At 42.7% G+C, this 17,821-nt stretch overlaps 2 protein-coding genes across 2 annotated transcripts; both read right to left on the reverse strand.

Moving 5' to 3' along the window:
* Positions 1 to 955: 955 nt before the first annotated feature.
* Positions 956 to 1,595, reverse strand: LOC147366760 (interferon alpha-1-like). The gene has a single exon (XM_086414139.1). The coding sequence runs from the start codon at positions 1,578 to 1,580 to the stop codon at positions 984 to 986; it is 597 nt and encodes a 198-aa protein (XP_086270265.1). The 5' UTR covers positions 1,581 to 1,595; the 3' UTR covers positions 956 to 983.
* A 7,447-nt stretch (positions 1,596 to 9,042) lies between these two features.
* On the reverse strand, positions 9,043 to 9,688 carry LOC147366761 (interferon omega-1). Its single transcript, XM_086414140.1, has one exon. The coding sequence runs from the start codon at positions 9,634 to 9,636 to the stop codon at positions 9,049 to 9,051; it is 588 nt and encodes a 195-aa protein (XP_086270266.1). The 5' UTR covers positions 9,637 to 9,688; the 3' UTR covers positions 9,043 to 9,048.
* Between the last annotated feature and the right edge of the window lie 8,133 nt (positions 9,689 to 17,821).

Below are 17,821 nucleotides of genomic sequence, written 5' to 3' on the forward strand. Positions count from 1 at the left end.
TTTACTTTCCATTAAAAAAATCAAAGTTACAAAAATGATTGAATTAATGATGTTCATGTCTAGATCCTCAGAGCAACACACCACCTGGCTAGAGAAAGTATATTTTTACTTGTTGTTGGGAAGCCCAGGACAAAATAGCTGGTTGGAGGAAGTCCTTGGGGAAATGGTGAAGGGTCAGAAATACCCCGGCTTGATGTGCCTGGGCAGAGAAACATCTCCTGCCTTTGGCTATGCCTGGCGCCAAGATTTAATAATAAATATTAAGGATGTTGCTTGAGAAAAGGGGTTATGGGATAAGCTCATGGGTCACTTAGAGCGCGCTGTCCTTGAAATATTTTTACTGATTAGGTGTTAACCCCGTACGCGCTCTGCTGGCTGTATACTCTACGCTCTTTGTTCCTACTTCTATAAAAAGGCTTGACTGCAGAAATAAACTTGTCAGTCCTTGCAAAAGACTGTCTGAGTGTCCTTCTTTCAGGTTCGTCGCTTCCAAGTCCCGGTCAGAAAATCCCCCCAAAATCCCCATTTGTAATGTGCAAATCACAAAAATGGGTGAAGGAATTATAAAATGCATTCTTTAATCAAGTTGCGTATTCAGTCTTCATGTTTCTTTTTTAAAGAAAAACAAAGGAAGATTTTTATAGTAAGGTTTAATGAATGAAGAAAACTCATAAATTGACTAAATACAAAATATATTTTTCCCTTAATTATACATACATAATTATATGAACAAAATAATTTAATTCATTATATATAGATAAATAAATATTAAATTAGATAAATAAATACCAAATAGATAAATAAGTAGATAGATTAGCTTGAGTATCTGGGACAGAGTAGTGCCTGTAGAGTAGATCATGATGTCGCGTAAGATACCTGAAATCATTTAACAAATTGATTCAGTTCAGTGCCTGATGACAGCAGAAATGAGAGTCTTCCACATGGCAGCGCAGGAGGAAGTGTGGTCTGTTGGTCCATGAGAATCATTTCCATGTTGACCCAGGTGTGTGTCCGTCCTTTCTCCTGAATCTCTCCTGCAAGTTTGTTGAGGAAGAGAAGGCTCTCATGACTTCTGCTCTGACAACCTCCCAGGCACAAGGGCTGTGTCTCTTCTCTTGCAGATAGACAGTGAGTCTGTGGAAGTATTTCCTCACAGCCAGGCTGGAGTCCTCCTTGAGCAGGGGAGCCCCTGGCAGCCCCTCCTCCTGCCTCAGACAGGCTTGCAGGTCAGTGAGCTGCTGATCCAGTGCAGCGTGGAGCTTGTCCAGGAGGCTCTGGTCCCACACAGCGGCCAAGCCCTCTGTGCTGAAAAGCTGGAAGGTGTGCTGGGTCACCTCGTGGAGTACAGAGATGGCTTGAGCCTTCTGCAACTGGCTGCCACCCAGCGCCTCCTGGGGGAATGTGAAGTCATTTCTGTCCTGCAGGCAGGAGGAAGGGGAGACCCTCCTCAGTTGTCTCAGGAGTGTCAGGACTCTCCTGTTGGCCAGGCTGTGGGAGTGAGGCTGGTGGCAGCCCAGAGAGCAGATGGTGTTGCAGCTGAGCAGCAGCAGAGCTAGGAGGAGGGGCCAGGCTGGGGCCATCGGGGACCTTGCAGATGCTTGTGGCCTGGGGCGGTGGGTGACTCTGTGAACCTGCTCTCTAGATTCTCTGAAGACCTTCCTTCAGGCCTGTGTCTTAAATAGGAGTCCATGGTTTCCATTTTCTGAAAGTTCCCTCTTGCTTTCTACTTTTGTTTTTGTTTTTCAGTTTGTACTCTTCAAATGGGTTAGGACAGCATTTCGCAAACGTTGTTTTCATTATTGCCCCCCCTTCCCCTATTGACAGTCTTCTGAGATTTTTTTTTTCCTAATTACCCCCACCGTGAAATTGTGACAACACATTTATGCTGTGGATCCATCTTTGTACTCCATGCATATCTTTATACATAGAAAAAGAAAGTGCAAAACTTCCTTGTTGTATTCACCCTAGGGTTAACAATGCCATAAAATGAAAGGTGTACATAAAATGTAAAAGCTGTTGAGTTTTATTTAACTTTATGAATGAGTTTGAAAAATGACTTTTGATGGAGGGTATTTACTTATATAAATAGTAATGTACCAAATTGAATATTCATATGAAATTCATATAAAAATATATAATAATACCACAGTATAGATAGACTTAAAAATCTTTCAAACTCAAAATCTTGAAAATCTTAGATTATTTTCCTCATATTTATTTTGAGGCACTTTTAACTTTGTCTCATATCAGAAACCAATTTTTAATTCTCTGCTGAATATTCATCTAAATTTTATGAATATTTCTTTCTGTTTAGCTCTTCATATACTTTTGGATGTTCTTAACAACTTTGATAGGAATAAATAATAAAATACCATGATACCAATCCAATGGAGGAAAGTGAAGAGGAACTAAAGAATCTCTTGATGAGGGTGAAAGAGGAGACTGAAAAAGCTGGCATAACACTCACCATTTAAAAACCTAAGCTTCTGACATCTATGGCAAATAGATGGGGAAAGAGTGGAAACTGACAAATTTTCTTGGTCTCCAAAATCACTGTGGACGTTGACTGCAGCTACAAAATTAAAAGACACTTGCTCCTTGGAAGAAAAGCTATGACAGAACTAGACAGCATGTTAAAAAGAGTAAACATCACTTTGACAACAAACGTCTGTATAGTCAAAGCTATGGTGTTTCCAATAGTCTTGTATGGATGTGAGAGGTGGACCATAAGGAAGGTTGAGTGCAGTAGAATCGATCCTTTTGAATTATGGTGCTGGAGAAGACTCTTGAGAGTCCCTTGGACAGCAAGGAGATCAAACCAGTCCATTCTAAAGGAGATCAGTCCTGTTTATTCATTAGAAGGACTGATGCTAAAGCTGAAACTCCAATACTTTGGACACCTCATACGAAGGGTTGACTCATTGGAAAAGACTCTGATGCTGGGAGGGATTGGGGGCGTGAGAAAAAGGGGATGACAGAGGATGAGATGGGTGGATGGCATCACTGACTCAATGGACATGAGTTGAGTGAACTCCGGGAGTTGGTGATGGACAGGGAGGCCTGGTGTGCTGCAATTCTTGGGGTCGCAAAGAGTCGGACACGACTGAGTGACTGAACTGAACTGAACTGAAGAATATTTGTCCCTGTACAGATTAAATTAAAAACAAGATTTCCTGGCCTATATTCATGGATAATAAGGAAATAAAAATAATTTAGAACATGGAACCAACAGATTTCTTTTTGAACAAGTTGGCAGGAAAACTCAGGAATTAAGGGGAAATATTTTAATTCTCAAGATACTGAAATTTATTGACTTTCACCGAAACATGAACTTAAGCAAATTGGTTAATTTCACTGCCCCCTCTCTGACTGGTTACTGATTAAAGAAATGGTTGATGCAAATGTTTGGGTCAAGCGATGGATAGGGAACAATATTGGCTAAACAGTTAAATGATTTTTAAAATATCCAAGTGTTTTTCAAAATATATTAAAATAAAAATTATTTTAGGTATATTTTTCCCATTATCCCTTGGGAAGAACCAGAAGGCTGAGCATTCTCCCCTGTTGCCTCATTTATCTTGCTGCTTCCTTTCTTTCATCAGTACTCTTAATGTCCTTTAGATGGGCCATCATTCCTCTCTCTGATTCAGACTCTATGGTTTTTACTTGTGAGTGCAGATTATCAGTTTTCTTTCTGAGGAAGGGGGTTGAGAATAATTACACATGACAATTTCTTCTCTGTCATGTATGCTTTGAACATAAAATATTTACATACAACCTCAACTAGTGGACTGCAGGCGCTAAATGTGCCATGCCCTGGGTCTTGGTTCAGGCTGCTCTAACAGGTCCCAGAGTCTGGTGGCTCATCAGTGATAGAAGTTTATTTGTCACCATCCTGGGGGCTGCAAGTGTGAGCTCAGGGTGCCAGCAGGGTGGAGTTCTGGTGAGAACCCTCTTCGGGGTTGCAGACTGCCAGCGTCTCTCTATGTCCTCACATGGTGGAGAGCAGAGATGAAGCAAAGTGTCTTGTGAGCCTCATGAAGACAGTAATGCTGTGCATGAGGAATCCCCCCTCATAACCTCCTCTAACCCTAATGATTTCTCTAATATCCCACCTCCTGATATGATCACATGGTGAGGGAACACACACACATTCAACCTGTAACATAGTAACAAGAAGACACCAAGGCATTGTGTTTATTTCAGATTCATTAGAATATATTTCATTCTTGATATTTATTTGAGGAAGGAAAGTATTGACCTACTTAGATAGTGTATTAAAAAGCAGAGACATTATTTTGCCAACAAAGGTCTGTCTAGTCAAGGCTATGGTTTTTCCAGTGGTCATGTATGGATGTGAGAGTTGGACTGTGAAGAAACCTAAGCATGGAAGAATTGATGCTTTTGAACTGTGCTGCTGGAAAAGACTCTTGCGAGTCTCTTGGACTGCAAGGAGATCCAACCAGTCCATCCTAAAGGTGACCAGTCCTGGGTATTCATTGGAAGGACTGATGCTGAGGCTGAAACTCCAATACTTTGGCCACCTCATATGAAGAATTGACTCTTTGGAAAAGACCCTGATGCTGGGAGGGATTAGGGGCAGGTGGAGAAGCAGATGACAGAGGATGAAATGGCTGGATGGCATCACTAACTCAATGCACATGAGTTTGGGTGAACTGTGGGAGTTGGTGATGGACAGGGAGGCTGGGCATGCTGCAGTTCATGGGGTCACAAAAAGTCGGACACGACTGAGTGACTGAACTGAACTGAAAACATTCCTTGATCCTGTCATCCCTTATTATGGCTCATTCATCCTGTATATATTACTTATTAAATGTTACAGTGCTACTGTGAACATGATTAGCAAGACTTCCCAAACAAATTCCACAGACTTTCAATCGTAAAAATGATGTTAACAGCAACTACAAATTCCTTAACTCTTAAAAGGGACACTTAATCCTTCCAATATAGTGGAACCTGAGTTGTAAATATTCTCATTTCCAGGAGCCACCTGCTAAGACTTTACTTGAATAAAACAATCTAATAAGAAAATGGCAAGTCCAGGTTTCAAAACCTATTATGTCAAATTCCAAACTCCACCTCCCTATCCGTACCATAAACACTGTACAAATTGTATGTATTGAACCATCGCTTATTTTCCTATTTCACTAACACGCGTTGTCCTTTGTTTTCCTTAGCTTGCTTTTACAGTACTTTATATTTTCATTAGTTTACCATCTACCACAAATTTCTAGATGAATTGAGCAATTGACAATGTATTCTGATTATTTTATGTAATAAGCAAAATGAAATTATCAATTGGTAATTCTTTCTGAGAGTCTAAATGTGATTGACAAAATTAATGATTCTAATAATTATAAAATATCATATTTCACTGTCCAAGATGATTCATATAGATTGCTCAATTAACCGTCACCATAAACTTGAGATGCATGATAGATAAGACCCTTGAGAATTATAGCCATTGCAAGAGATTGGATTACAAACATTTCAGTGAGTCTCTGTAGGAAACAGGCTTCCCTGGTGGGAAAGAATCTTTCAGTGGATTAAAGAATCCACGTGTCCATGCAGGAGAGGGGTGTTAGATCCTGGATTGGGAAGGTCCTCTGGAGGAGGAAATGGCAACTCACTCCAGTATTGTCTAGGGAATCCCAAACAGAGAAACCTGGCAGGCTACAGTCCATGGGGTCAGAAAGAGTCGAATAAGACTTAGCGACTAAACAATGAGAACAACTGTAGAAAACACCAAGCTGACAGGGCTCTTGTGGATTTAGGTTAAAAATACTTAATGCTACCAAATTACATGAATATGGGAAAGGACTGGAAGAACAGAAGACGAGATATGCTAACAGGTGAAATGTTAGGGATGGAGCAGAGCATCCCCGTTGCCATCAGCAGGGAGACCAGAGTTTCAGAAATTCAGCACTTCATCTGGGTCTCAGTGAAACAGCTCAAGTCCTGCACTAAGCTCAGTCCTCCAAGCTCCCTTCGCTGCGCCCCAGCGGCCGGGATGTGCACCTAAACTCTCAGTAATGGACCCGACGCGCCTCCAGGTCCAGCGCCGCGAACTCCTGCGCAGGATCCAGGGGAGAACCGAGGAGTCCCCGTGGATAAGAGCCTTAATCCCTGCGAGGCACCGCCACAGCCCAGGGAGCCCGTGGGGTCTCAGGAGCAGTGAGGAAACTTCCTTTTGGGTCCCACTGCCCAGGGGAGCTTTAATGCTACTTTGCTCAGATCCTTAGATTTCTGCACCTGCCCCCATGTCCACCCTCCCCTTCCTAGGAGGAGATATCGGCCAGAGCAGTTTACACCTGGCCATTTATGCTGCATTTGATGGCTGGAAATCAGAGCATATTGTGAAGTATTTTCAAATTCAGGATTGTTTCTGGGGAGAAAGACTAATTCTTTCAGGGTTTCAGGAAAAAGGGAAAGGCACCTGAAGCCTGGACAGGAATCTATGAGACAGATATTCAGACCCTCCCGTGGGAAGACTTGGGGACAAGACTGAGACTGAAAATTATTTCATTTAATATTAATATAAATGGTTAATTTCTCTTGCAATGTTAACTGGTTAAAAAATACTTCAAAATTTACAGTGAAAGTCATTTAGTCATGTCTGACTCTTTGTGACCCCATGGATTATACAGTCCATGGAATTCTCCAGGCCAGAATACTAGAGTGGGTAGGCATTCCCTTCTCCAGGGGAACTTCCCAACCCAGGGATTGAACCCAGGTCTCCCACATTGCAGGCAGATTCTTTACCAGATGAGCCATTAGGGCAACTCAAGAATATTGGGGTGGGTAGCCTATTCCTTCTCCAAGGGAATCTTCCTGACCCACTCATCGACCCGTGGACCCCTGCATTGCAGGTGGATTCTTATAATTTATAAGTAAATATAAATAACTTAAACTTTATAAGTCTTAAATATTAAGTTAAGATATTTTCTCTAAGACAAAACAAAATTTTAAGTTCTTGGCTTCAGTGGAAACAAAATCATCAGTAATGTTTGCAAAATTGCTTCCCAGTTTATCTCACTTCATTGCATGAATGCCATATTTGACTAACAATGCCAAAGGATGCTAAAACTACCTCACAATTGCACTCATCTCACAGGCTAGTAAAGTAATGCTCAAAATTGTCCAAGCAAGGCTTCAGCAATATGTGAACCATGAACTTCCAGATGTTCAAGTTGGTTTTAGAAAAGGCAGAGGAGCCAGAGATCAAATTGCCAACATCTGCTAGATCATCGAAAAAGAAGAGAGTTCCAGAAAAACATCTGTTTCTGCTTTATTGACTATGCCAAAGCCTTTGACTGTGTGAATCACGATAAACTGTGGAAAATTCTTCAGGAGATGGGCACACCAGATCACCTACCTGCCTTTGAGAAATCTGTATGCAGGTCAGGAAGCATCAGGTACAACTGGACATGGAACAACAGAATGGTTCCAAATAGGAAAAGGAGTCTGTCAAGGCTGTATTTTGTCACCCTGCTTATTTAACTTATATGCAGAGTACATCATGAGAAACACTGGGCTGGAGAAAACACAAGCTGGAATCAAGACCGTGGGGAGAAATATCGATACCCTCAGATATGCAGAAGACACCACCCTTAGGGCAGAAAAGTGAAGAAGAACTAAAGGGCCTCTTGATGAAAGTGAAAGAGGCGAGTGAAAAAGGTGGCTTAAAGATCAACTTTCAGAAAACTAACATCATGGCATCTGTTCCCATCACTTCATGGCCAGTAGATGGGGAAACAGTGGAAACAGTGGCTGACTTTATTTTTCTGGGCTCCAAAATCACTGCAGATGGTGATTGCAGCCATGAAATTGAAAGAAGCATACTACTTGGAAGGAAAGTTATGACGAACCTAGACAGCATATTAAAAAGTAGAGACGTTACTTTGTCAACAGAGGTCCATCTAGACAAGACTATGGTTTTTCCAGTGGTCATGTATGGATGTGAGACTATAAAGAAAGCTGAGCGCCAAAGAATTGATGCTTTTCAACTGTGGTGTTGGAGAAGACTCTTAGAGTCCTTGGACTACAGGGAGATCCAACCAGTCCATCCTAAAGGAGATCAGTCCTGGGTGTTCTTTGAAGGGACTGATGTTGAAGCTGAAACTCCAATATTTTGGCTACCTAATGGGAAAAGCTGACTCATTTGAAAAGACCCTGATGCTGGGAAAGATTGAGGGCAGGAGGAGAAGGGGACGACAGAGGATGAGATGGCTGGATGGCATCACCGACTCAATGGACATTAGTTTGGGTGGACTCTGGGAGTTGGTGATGGACAAGGAGACCTGGCGTTCTGCAGTTCATGGGGTCGCAAAGAGTTGGAAACGACTGAGCGAATGAATTGAACTGAACTCATGACCCAGTACCTATCGTAAATTATTAATTTCAGTTTACAAAATCCCTTTTTCTCTCATTTCTTTCAAACAAGGGTCTTCCCTTGTGGCTCAGATGGTAAGGAATCTGCCTAAAATGCAGATTCCAGATTCCATCCTTGGTTGGGAAGATCCCCTGTAAATGGCAACATACTCCAGTAGTCGTTCCTGGATCATCCCATGGACAGAGGAGCCTGGTGGGCTACAGTCTATGGGGTCACAAAAGAATCGGACTTTACCTGGCAACTAAACATAAAACGGTAAAAAATTCAAGAAGTTCACCTTGATAATATTTAATAAATAAAACAAATTACAAATATAATGAAATAAAAATGTGAATGTATTTGTTAAATTTTAATACAATGTAAACAAAAATATTTTATATGGAAAAATAAATATGAGGAGATAAAAGAATAAATATAACAAAATAAATAAGCAAACAATAAAATAAGGGCAGTCTTCACTTCGGGACTGATGCACCTGCAGCCACAAAAATTTATATATATTCATTTACTACTGACAAAGTATTGGCTGAAGTAATTCAATAAATTTTGTGGCTACAACAGAAATCAGAGTCTTCTGAAATGGCCACAGTTGAGTGTGCAAAGATGATGGGGCATCTTAGTCAGTGAGAGTCATGTCAAGGTGAGTTCAGGTCTCCATCCATCATTCTTAACCTTTCTTGCAAGCTGGTTGATGAAGACAAGGATTTCATGATTTCCACTCTGACGATTTCCCAGGCACAGTCGCTGTATCCCTTCTCTTGCAGGTAGACATGGATGCCCTGGAAGTACCTCTTCACGGCCAGTGTGGGGCCCGTCCTTCCCAGGGCAGAGTCTTCCTCTCCAGTCAACAGGCCCAGACAGGCATCCAGGTCATCCAGCTGCTGATGGAGTCCAGTGAGGAGCTGCTCCAGGAGGGTGGTGTCCCAGGCAGCAGAGGAGCGCTCTGTGTGGAAGAGGTTGAAGGTCTGCTGGAGCATCTCGTGGAGCACAGAGATGGCCTGGGCCTCCTGGAACTGGCTGCCCTCCACCATCTCCTGGGGGAAAGCAAAGTCTTTTCTGTCCTGTAGACATAAGCGAGGGGAGAGTCTCCTCATTTGGCCCATGAGCCTGAGGTTCTTCCTGCCAACCAGCACGTGGTTCGGAGACAAGTCACAGCCCAGGGATCCTCCCAGGCCATAGCTGACCAGCACCAGGGCCATCAGTAGAGAGAGCACGAAGGCCATGGGGAAGATGAGGCTGCTGCTGGCCTGGCTGAGACGGCGTCTGGTGGAACCTTGAGGTAGGTTCTCTGATGCCATGCTTTCTAAGCAAGGCCATTAAATAGGGAACCCAGTAATTTTCATTTTCTAGTCATTTCTATACACTTTTACTTCCTTTTTTGATTTTCATTTATTTATTCTGAATATGGTCAAAGAAATTGTCATCAGTCTAAACTATTAATTTTATCTATTTCCCAATAAATTCTAATGTACCCATCCAAATGGATATTTATCAATCAAATGAGAAAGGTCTTTGTCTTACATCAGAAATTATGTAGGTTTCTAAGTACAAACATTACCACTCTTTCTCTTTCATGTGTAAATGTGGCTCTTCTCTGTTCCATGAACACATTTTTGGCCCTGATCCTAGGCTCAATTTCTGTTTCTTACTTTGCTTAGGAAGGCAGGCTCTGTGTTTATCAGGCATTTACCAGGTCACTCTCGCAAAGAAACTGTTTGAAACAAAGGATGGGTTTTCTTTAGTGTTTGATTTAGAGAAGAGGCTGATTATTGTGAGTCCATGAGCTCCTCCCATGTTTCTTTTCCTTCTAGAACACGTTCCTGCAGGTCCATGTGGTTGTGCTTCAGGGAACCACGAAGTCAGGACTATTACAGACATCATGCTTCCTTTCACCATTTTCGTACTGGAGACCTATTGTCCATTGCTGGCCCGGCCATTACCCCTACCAAGAATTCTGGTTCTTCTCAGATGATATGGGTGGGGAGATTCTAATTCCAGGATAATTGTATTTCCCCAGCAGCACCTCATTCACACGGGAGAGATCACATGGAGCCACCCCCTGTCCTTCGGAGTGACAGAGTCCCCTTGCTCACCTGCTGGGCTCCCTCCCTCAGGGCAGGCTCACCACATCCTGAGGACTCAAAAATCTCCTTTCTGTGGAGGGCTCATTTACTTGTGAAAATAAATCGTCTTCCTGAACCATCACCTCTCACCTGCAGTGTTTGTGTGAAGGACCCTAGTTCTCAGTGGTGACCTCCTCTTCTCTGACCCGTTTCCCCAGGTGTCCAAAGTGTCAGCAAAGCTCAGTCCTTGAGAGCAAAAGTGAGTTTGTGCAAGTTGGTGGAGGAATTTCCAACTGCAATTATTCTGCTTTTAGTAGATTAAATAATATCTACCCTGCTAAGTATAGTTTTTATTATTCAACTCTTTTACTTAAACTGTTCAACACTTGTTCTGCTCAAACTTTCTGAACTGGAGGATGGAGATTCAGTATTGGTGTTGTCTCTTACTGGAAGCTTATGTCACAGAATCTAGTGAGTTACAGTTGTTCATTCAGGCAGTTGATTCCACCAGGCATCTCTGTTCCTCTGTCTCTTTTCCTCTGAGAATGCAGGACAGTGAGACCCAGCCTACTAGATCAGGAGAAATAGTCTTCTTTCCTTGAGTGTAATTTTTCATTTAAACTTTTTATATTCACTTAGTGACTTCTTTTGGGTAGGCTCTGGGAGTTGGCAGGAGAAGGCAATGGCACCCCACTCCAGTACTCTTGCCTGGAAAATCCCATGGATGGCAGAGCCTGGAAGGCTGCAGGCCATGGGGTCGCTGAGGGTCGGACATGACTGAGTGAATTCACTTTCACATTTCACTTTCATGCATTGGAGAAGGAAATGGCAACCCACTCCAGTGTTCTTGCCTGGAGAATCCTAGGGACAGGGGAGCCTGGTGGGCTGGCTGCTGTCTCTGGGGTCGCACAGAGTCGGACACGACTGAAGCGACTTAGCAGCAGCTGGGAGTTGGCGATGGACAGGGAGGCCTGGTGTGCTGCAGTTCATGGGGCCGCAAAGAGTCGGACATGACTAAGCGACTGAACTGAACTGAAGTGACTAACTTATTGGACAAGATTTGTCTCATTGCTCCTGTTGTGGCTGCAATTCATGATGACGGGAGAACAACAAAGGGAAGTAAAGAAAGCCAGAGGGGCTGCATCTCTATCACTTTCAAGACATTAGATTTTTTTTGTTTCTCTTTACATTTCTAGAAAGTAAAATTGCCAGTTTTTTTGTGGGCAACAAGAAAACAAGAGTAAGTCTCAATGTCATGAATATGAAAGAAGGGAAGTGGCTTTCCCCTGACCCAGTGACGTATTCTGAGTTAGCAAACTGCAGTGCAGCACAGCTGGGGACAAGTCTGAGGCAGAGGGAAACGATGAGGCCAGTATGAACAACAGAAAGGCTGGGGCAGGGCTGCTTCTTACAGAAGCTCAAAGAAGGACCAGTCCTTGATCTGTTGACTGCCGTCAGCTTTGTAAGACCAGCCTCCTAATTTTTCTTTTCTTTAATCAACATTTGGTCAGTATAAGGGGAGAAGGAAGAAGTCGTACTCACCAGCTCACAAGAGACAGACAATCAGAGCCCCAGTTGCTTGAACACTAATCCTCTCTTGCAGGGTCGACACGACCAGCCTTGCTGAGCATCTTCGTAGGTGATAAATCCACTTGGGCAAAGAGAATATGCTTTGAAACAACTAGAATGAAAGGGAAGTAAATGATTCCAAAAGATCCCGATCTTAGTCTAGCTAATAGTAGTTATGACATTAAAAATAATAACTGAATTTTATTGATTACTAACCCTAATGATCTCCCTAATATTCCGGCTCTTGATACTATCACATTGATGGGTTGGGTTTCTGCAGGTTTTTAAAGACTTTTTAAAATATTTATTTCATGTGTTTATTTGGCTGCGGCATGTCTTAGTCGATGTATGCTGGTTCTTGGATCTTGGTTGCTTCGTGCAGGATCTTTATTTTTTTTTCTTTTAATTTTTATTTTTAAACTTTACATAATTGTATTAGTTTTGCCAAATATCAAAATGAATCCACCACAGGTATACATGTGTTCCTCAGGATCTTTACTTAAGCCACGGGAAGTCTTGCTTGTGATGCAGAATCTGGTTTCCTGACCAGAGATCCAGCTCAGGCTGCCTGCTTTGGGCCCCTGGAGCATCAAGGAAGTCAAGGGGTAGAGTTTTAATATATGAATTTGGGGAACACACACACATTCAGTCCATAACACAGTAGTAAGAAGATACCAAGGTATTGTGTTTATGGCAAGGATTCATTAGGATCTATTTCATTCTTGATATTATTGAGGAGTAAGAACACATTCCCTGATGCTGCCCTCACTTTTTATGGCACATCCATCCTGAATTGATTACTAATTAAATGTTACAAGACTACCGTGGACATGATTACCAAGGACCTGCCAGACAAATTCCACAGACTATCAGTGTTTATCAAAAATGACAGTGACAACAACTACAAACTCCTTAGCCTTTGTGAGGGACTCACGCAATCCTTCCAACATAGTTGGAACCGAGTTAATATTTTTGTTTCGAAGAGCCTCCTGCTAAGACTTTATTTGAATAAAATAATCTAACGATGAAGTGGCAAATCCAGTTTTCAAAACCTAAAATGTCAGATTCCACACTGCTGATGTAGACCGTCACACCTGTGCACACTGCGTGTGCTGAGCCCTCACTTAATTTCCTGTTTTATTTCTAACATGAGATGCACCCTTGTTGTTTCATACCTCGATGCTACAAACCTGTTTTAGTTCTTACTGAAAGTCTAAATGTGATTGACAAAATTAATAATTCTAATAATTATAAAATAATCATATTTAACCGTCTAAGATGATTCATATAGATTGTTCAATGAATCCTCACCATAAATTGGGGATACATGATGGACAAGATCCTTATGAGTTGTGACCCCAGCAAGAGATTGGATTACAAACATTTCAGTGAATCCTCTGTAGAAAACACCAAGCTGATGGCTTTGTGAATGTAAGTAAAAAAACTACTTAATGCTTTTGAGAGGGTAACAGACAGGAAGGCCAGGGGTTTCCAAACAGAGGAAACAGGCTGCAAGTGTCAGACACTTTCTTTCTCTCTCTTCAGCAGCAGGAGGAAACAAACTAGTCTTAGATTTGTTCCCCTTCCCCATACACATTTAAAAAGAGGTTTGTCTTAAACTTCTGTGTGGCCATAATGACACCTGGTTCCACCTGAACTGAACTTTTCCCAAACCTTGAGCTAACCAATGCATTTTTCTAGTGGAAATGTTTGTCTTAAGCTGATAATGTACTGTGTATTTACTCTAGACTCTGTGTTCAAGTCAGTTCCACCTAAAGGCTCAGAACCGACTTGACAAACCAGTATGTTACACTCATACAGTGTTCTCCTAATCTGTGTTAATGAAACTGTATATTTTTTTGGAAATCTGCCTTTCTTCAAGATTCATGTCAATCGTGTTATGGCCAGGGCTGACTCACCTGGTGCCAATGTTATCTCAATGCATGTTATGGGTGAGGGGCCTGGTGCCATTCTCTGAGTTTTGAGACATTTCCTTTGTCTAATTAGCAGACTGCGATGGCACCCCACTCCAGTGTTCTTGCCTGGAGAATCCCAGGGACGGGGAACCAGGTGGGCTGCCGTCTATGGGGTCGCACAGAGTCGGACACGACTGAAGCGACTTAGCAGCAGCAGCAGCAGTAGCTATATAACATCTGGCTGAAGACTAGGTCGGGGCACTTTTTCTGCCCCTTCTGATGTCTATGTCAAAAGCCTTCTGTATCTCTTTTATACTTTAATAAAACTTTATTACACAAAGTTCTGAGCGATCAAGCCTCGTCACTGGCCCTGGATTGAATTCTTCTTCTCTGGAGACCAAGAATCCTGGTGTCTTTTGTGGTTCAGCAACAAACTTTTGCTTCCAAATTATATGAATTTGGAAAATGATAAAAAAGAATAGAAGACGACCTAAGCTAACGGGTGAAATGTGAGGGATGGAGCAGAGCCTCCCCATTGCCATCAGCAGGGAAACCAAGAGTCCAGAAATTCAGCCCTTCACCTGGGCCTCTATGAAACAGTTCAGGTCCTGCACTAAACTCCGGAGCCCTCCGACTCCTTTTGCTGAGCCCCAGCGGCCGGGAGGTGGCGCCCGATCTCTCAGTAACTGACAGACCGGCACCGCCCACCCAGCGAGACCCGCCTCCAGGTACAGCGCTGCCAGCTGGGGCATCAGATCCACGGGGACAACAAGCGGGTCGCCGTGGGCAGGAGCCGCGACCGGAGCGAGGCGCCGCCGGGGCCCAGGGAGAGCTTGGGGCCGCGGGAACAGAGAGGAAACTTCCTTTTCGGGCCCCACTGCCCAGGCGAGCTTTGCGCCGCGTCGCTCAGAGCCTTTGATTTCTGCACCTCCAAATTCTAGGTAAGCTACTATTGCGTCCACCTCCCCTTCCTGGGAGAAGATTTTAGCCAGAGCGGTTCACACCGGTGCCCTTTTATGCCATGATTGAGGGCTGGAAATCACAGCATGTTGTGATATGTTTTCAGATTCAGGATTGCTCTGGAGTGAGTGAAAGTCGTTCAGTCGTGTCTGACTGTTTGCGACCCCATCGATGGACTATACAGTCCATGGAATTCTCCAGGCCAGAACACTGAAGTGGGTAGCCTTTCCCTTCTCTAGGAGATCTTCCCAACTCAGGGATTGAACCCAGGCAGGCAGATCTTTACCAGCTGAGCCACAAAGGAAGCCCTTGTTTATGGGGTAAAGGAGTAATTCAGGGAAAGGGGAAAGGTATCTACAATCTGGACGGGAATCTACTAGATATTGCGACCCTCCAGTGGCAAGACTTGGGGACAAAACTGAGACTTAAAAAGAAGTTCCTAGGTAAAGGGAAAATTATTTCATTTAACATTAATATAAATGGTTAATTTCTCCTGTAATGTTAATTGGTTGGAAAATGTTTTAAAATGTATAAGTCTTCAACTCACATCAAATTCAAATATTTTCCTTATGCCACAACATTACTTTAAGTTCCTGGCTTTAATGGAAGCAAAATCATCAGTAATGTTTTCAAGATTACTTCTTTGTATATCTCTCTTCATCTGATCGAAAGCCATATTTGACAAACTTAGGACCCAGTAACTACTTTGAATAACTCATCTCAATTTACAAAATCCTTTTTTCCTCTCATGTCTTTTAACCAAAGGTCATCTATTAAGCATTTTTTTAAGTCAGTTTTTCATTGGAGAGTTTCATTACCTTTTTCAAAATGTCTTCTCATATAGATAAGTTGTTTAAAAAATTGCAATTAAAATGCTTTTGATTTCAGCATAATGTGTGCTCAGTAGACACCAACTGTGAAATAGGCAGTTTGGCATATGATTCCAGCATGTGTCTTTGGAAGATATCATCATCAAGATACATTTTTAAAGGCCTGAAAACTAGAGCAGGTCATGACCTAGTTCATCAGTTTGAACAGAAGACAGTTCTGGGCTTTGAACACAGGAAAACAACAAACTTCTTGGTCACAAACGAAATTCAGACTGGATACCAGCCAGATGGCAGGAGTGCAGTGTGAGTGTGGAGCCTGGGATCTGGTTGAGGACCTTGCAATCTGTGTGTCTTCTAGCTGGAGATCACGGAGTTTGACCAAAAATGAATGATGACCTTCTTTACGTGAGTAAAGTGACAGTGCAGGAGCAGTGGGTGCGTCTGTGTGGATCAGAAATTCACAGGGAAGCCACGCTTCCAGCGGATGTGATGGGGAAAGGCCGTCCTCTATCCTAGTGCAGCGGTCTTCAACCAACGTCTCAGCTCCACAGCTCTTCTCCTCAACTCTACTCTGTGATGCTGGGGCTATAGTTCCTTCCAGTACATTTCTCCTTTGCCTGAGGATTGTTTTCCTTTCCCATACCAGTTCCAAGGGTGGACTAGAAGGCTGGAAGGAATTTTCTGTTTTCCTGACTGGAGTATGACTGATAACAACCGGCATCAATTAGGGAAAGGAAAATTAATGGTTGCTGCTAGATGCTATGTGTCACCAGTCAGATTGGCAAAAACTAAAAAGGATGATAAGATCCTGTTTTGGTCAATATGAGAGAACATATAAGAGCTTATATGGTCTTGAATGTGGATTAATGTAGCCATTGTTGTCATGGATGTTGGCAGTATGCATGTGCAAGGTTTATGTATTTTGACCAATAATATTGACTTCATGGCCCCTTGTTCAGAGAAAGACTCTCGCTTGGGTATAAGACACCTGCATACACTTGTAGCAGTTTCTCCTCAAAGGCAGTAATTTCTGAGAAGGACCGACTCTAGGAGGTGACACTGCCAGCACTTAGGGACTGAAGTCTTCACGGAAAACAACTAGGATCAAACCCAGGACAGCCCAGGGCTGGAGAGCAGAGCCTCACCCTGCATGGCCCTTGCTCTTTTCTTCCTGCCTCTGCTTTGCTGCTGAAAGACTGAACCCAACAGTGAGTTGAGAAGGTAAGTTTAGAAATGTCTTCAAGAAGTAGTAGAGTTGTACTCATACTAAAGAAGCAAGAAACATTATTAATGAGTCATGTGTGTGATTTTCTGCATTCATAGATCTCTATGATTTCCCTATTATTCATTTTTATAGTAGATCAAAGAATTTTCTACTAATTCTTCTTTCTCAAAGAATTTCTGTGACTTCCTAAGAATACTTCTAGAAGTCTGAAACACAGAAACTGGAATTGTCTTCACCATTGAGCACAGGAGAGTTCACACACTGAATATACTGTGAAACTAGCACCCAAGTTAAATATTTTTACCAAAGACCTAGCATCTTTCCAGTGCTGCCTTTCAGTCACTGCCTCAGGCCAGCTGTCCCGTCTGCTCCCTGTGGGCAGCTACTCTGGGACTCACTGTCCTGGTCATTACTGCCAGGCACTCTTTTATGCTTCTTGTAGTATGGGCTCATTGATCCTAACAGTAGTCCTATGAAAAACTACTCTTATTTTCCCCATATTAAAGAAGAGGATCAAGACAGCATGCGTGCCTGTGTGCATGCTAAGTTGGTTCAGTTGTGTCCGACTCTTGTGACACATGGACTGTCACCCACCAGGCTCCTCTGTCCATGGGATTTTCAAGAAAGAATACTGGAGTGGGTTGCCATTTCCTTCTCCTTAGTGTTTGTGATATTTTGCAGGGTCACACTGCTGTTAAATAGCAGAGCTGCAATTCAAAGGTTTTGAAGCTTCTAGAACTCTCCTTTCACTTGTGCTCTCTTCCAGTGATTTCCACTCAGAGAAACTTTGAACCAGAAACCATCACAGAACAGAGCTCCTGTGTTGGAGGCAGTGAGGAGATTGT

The sequence above is a fragment of the Bos grunniens genome, chromosome 8, assembly GCF_055505025.1.
Source record: "Bos grunniens cultivar Pamir isolate PY7600 chromosome 8, Bosgru_T2T1.0, whole genome shotgun sequence".
Classification (NCBI taxonomy): Eukaryota; Metazoa; Chordata; class Mammalia; order Artiodactyla; family Bovidae; genus Bos; species Bos grunniens.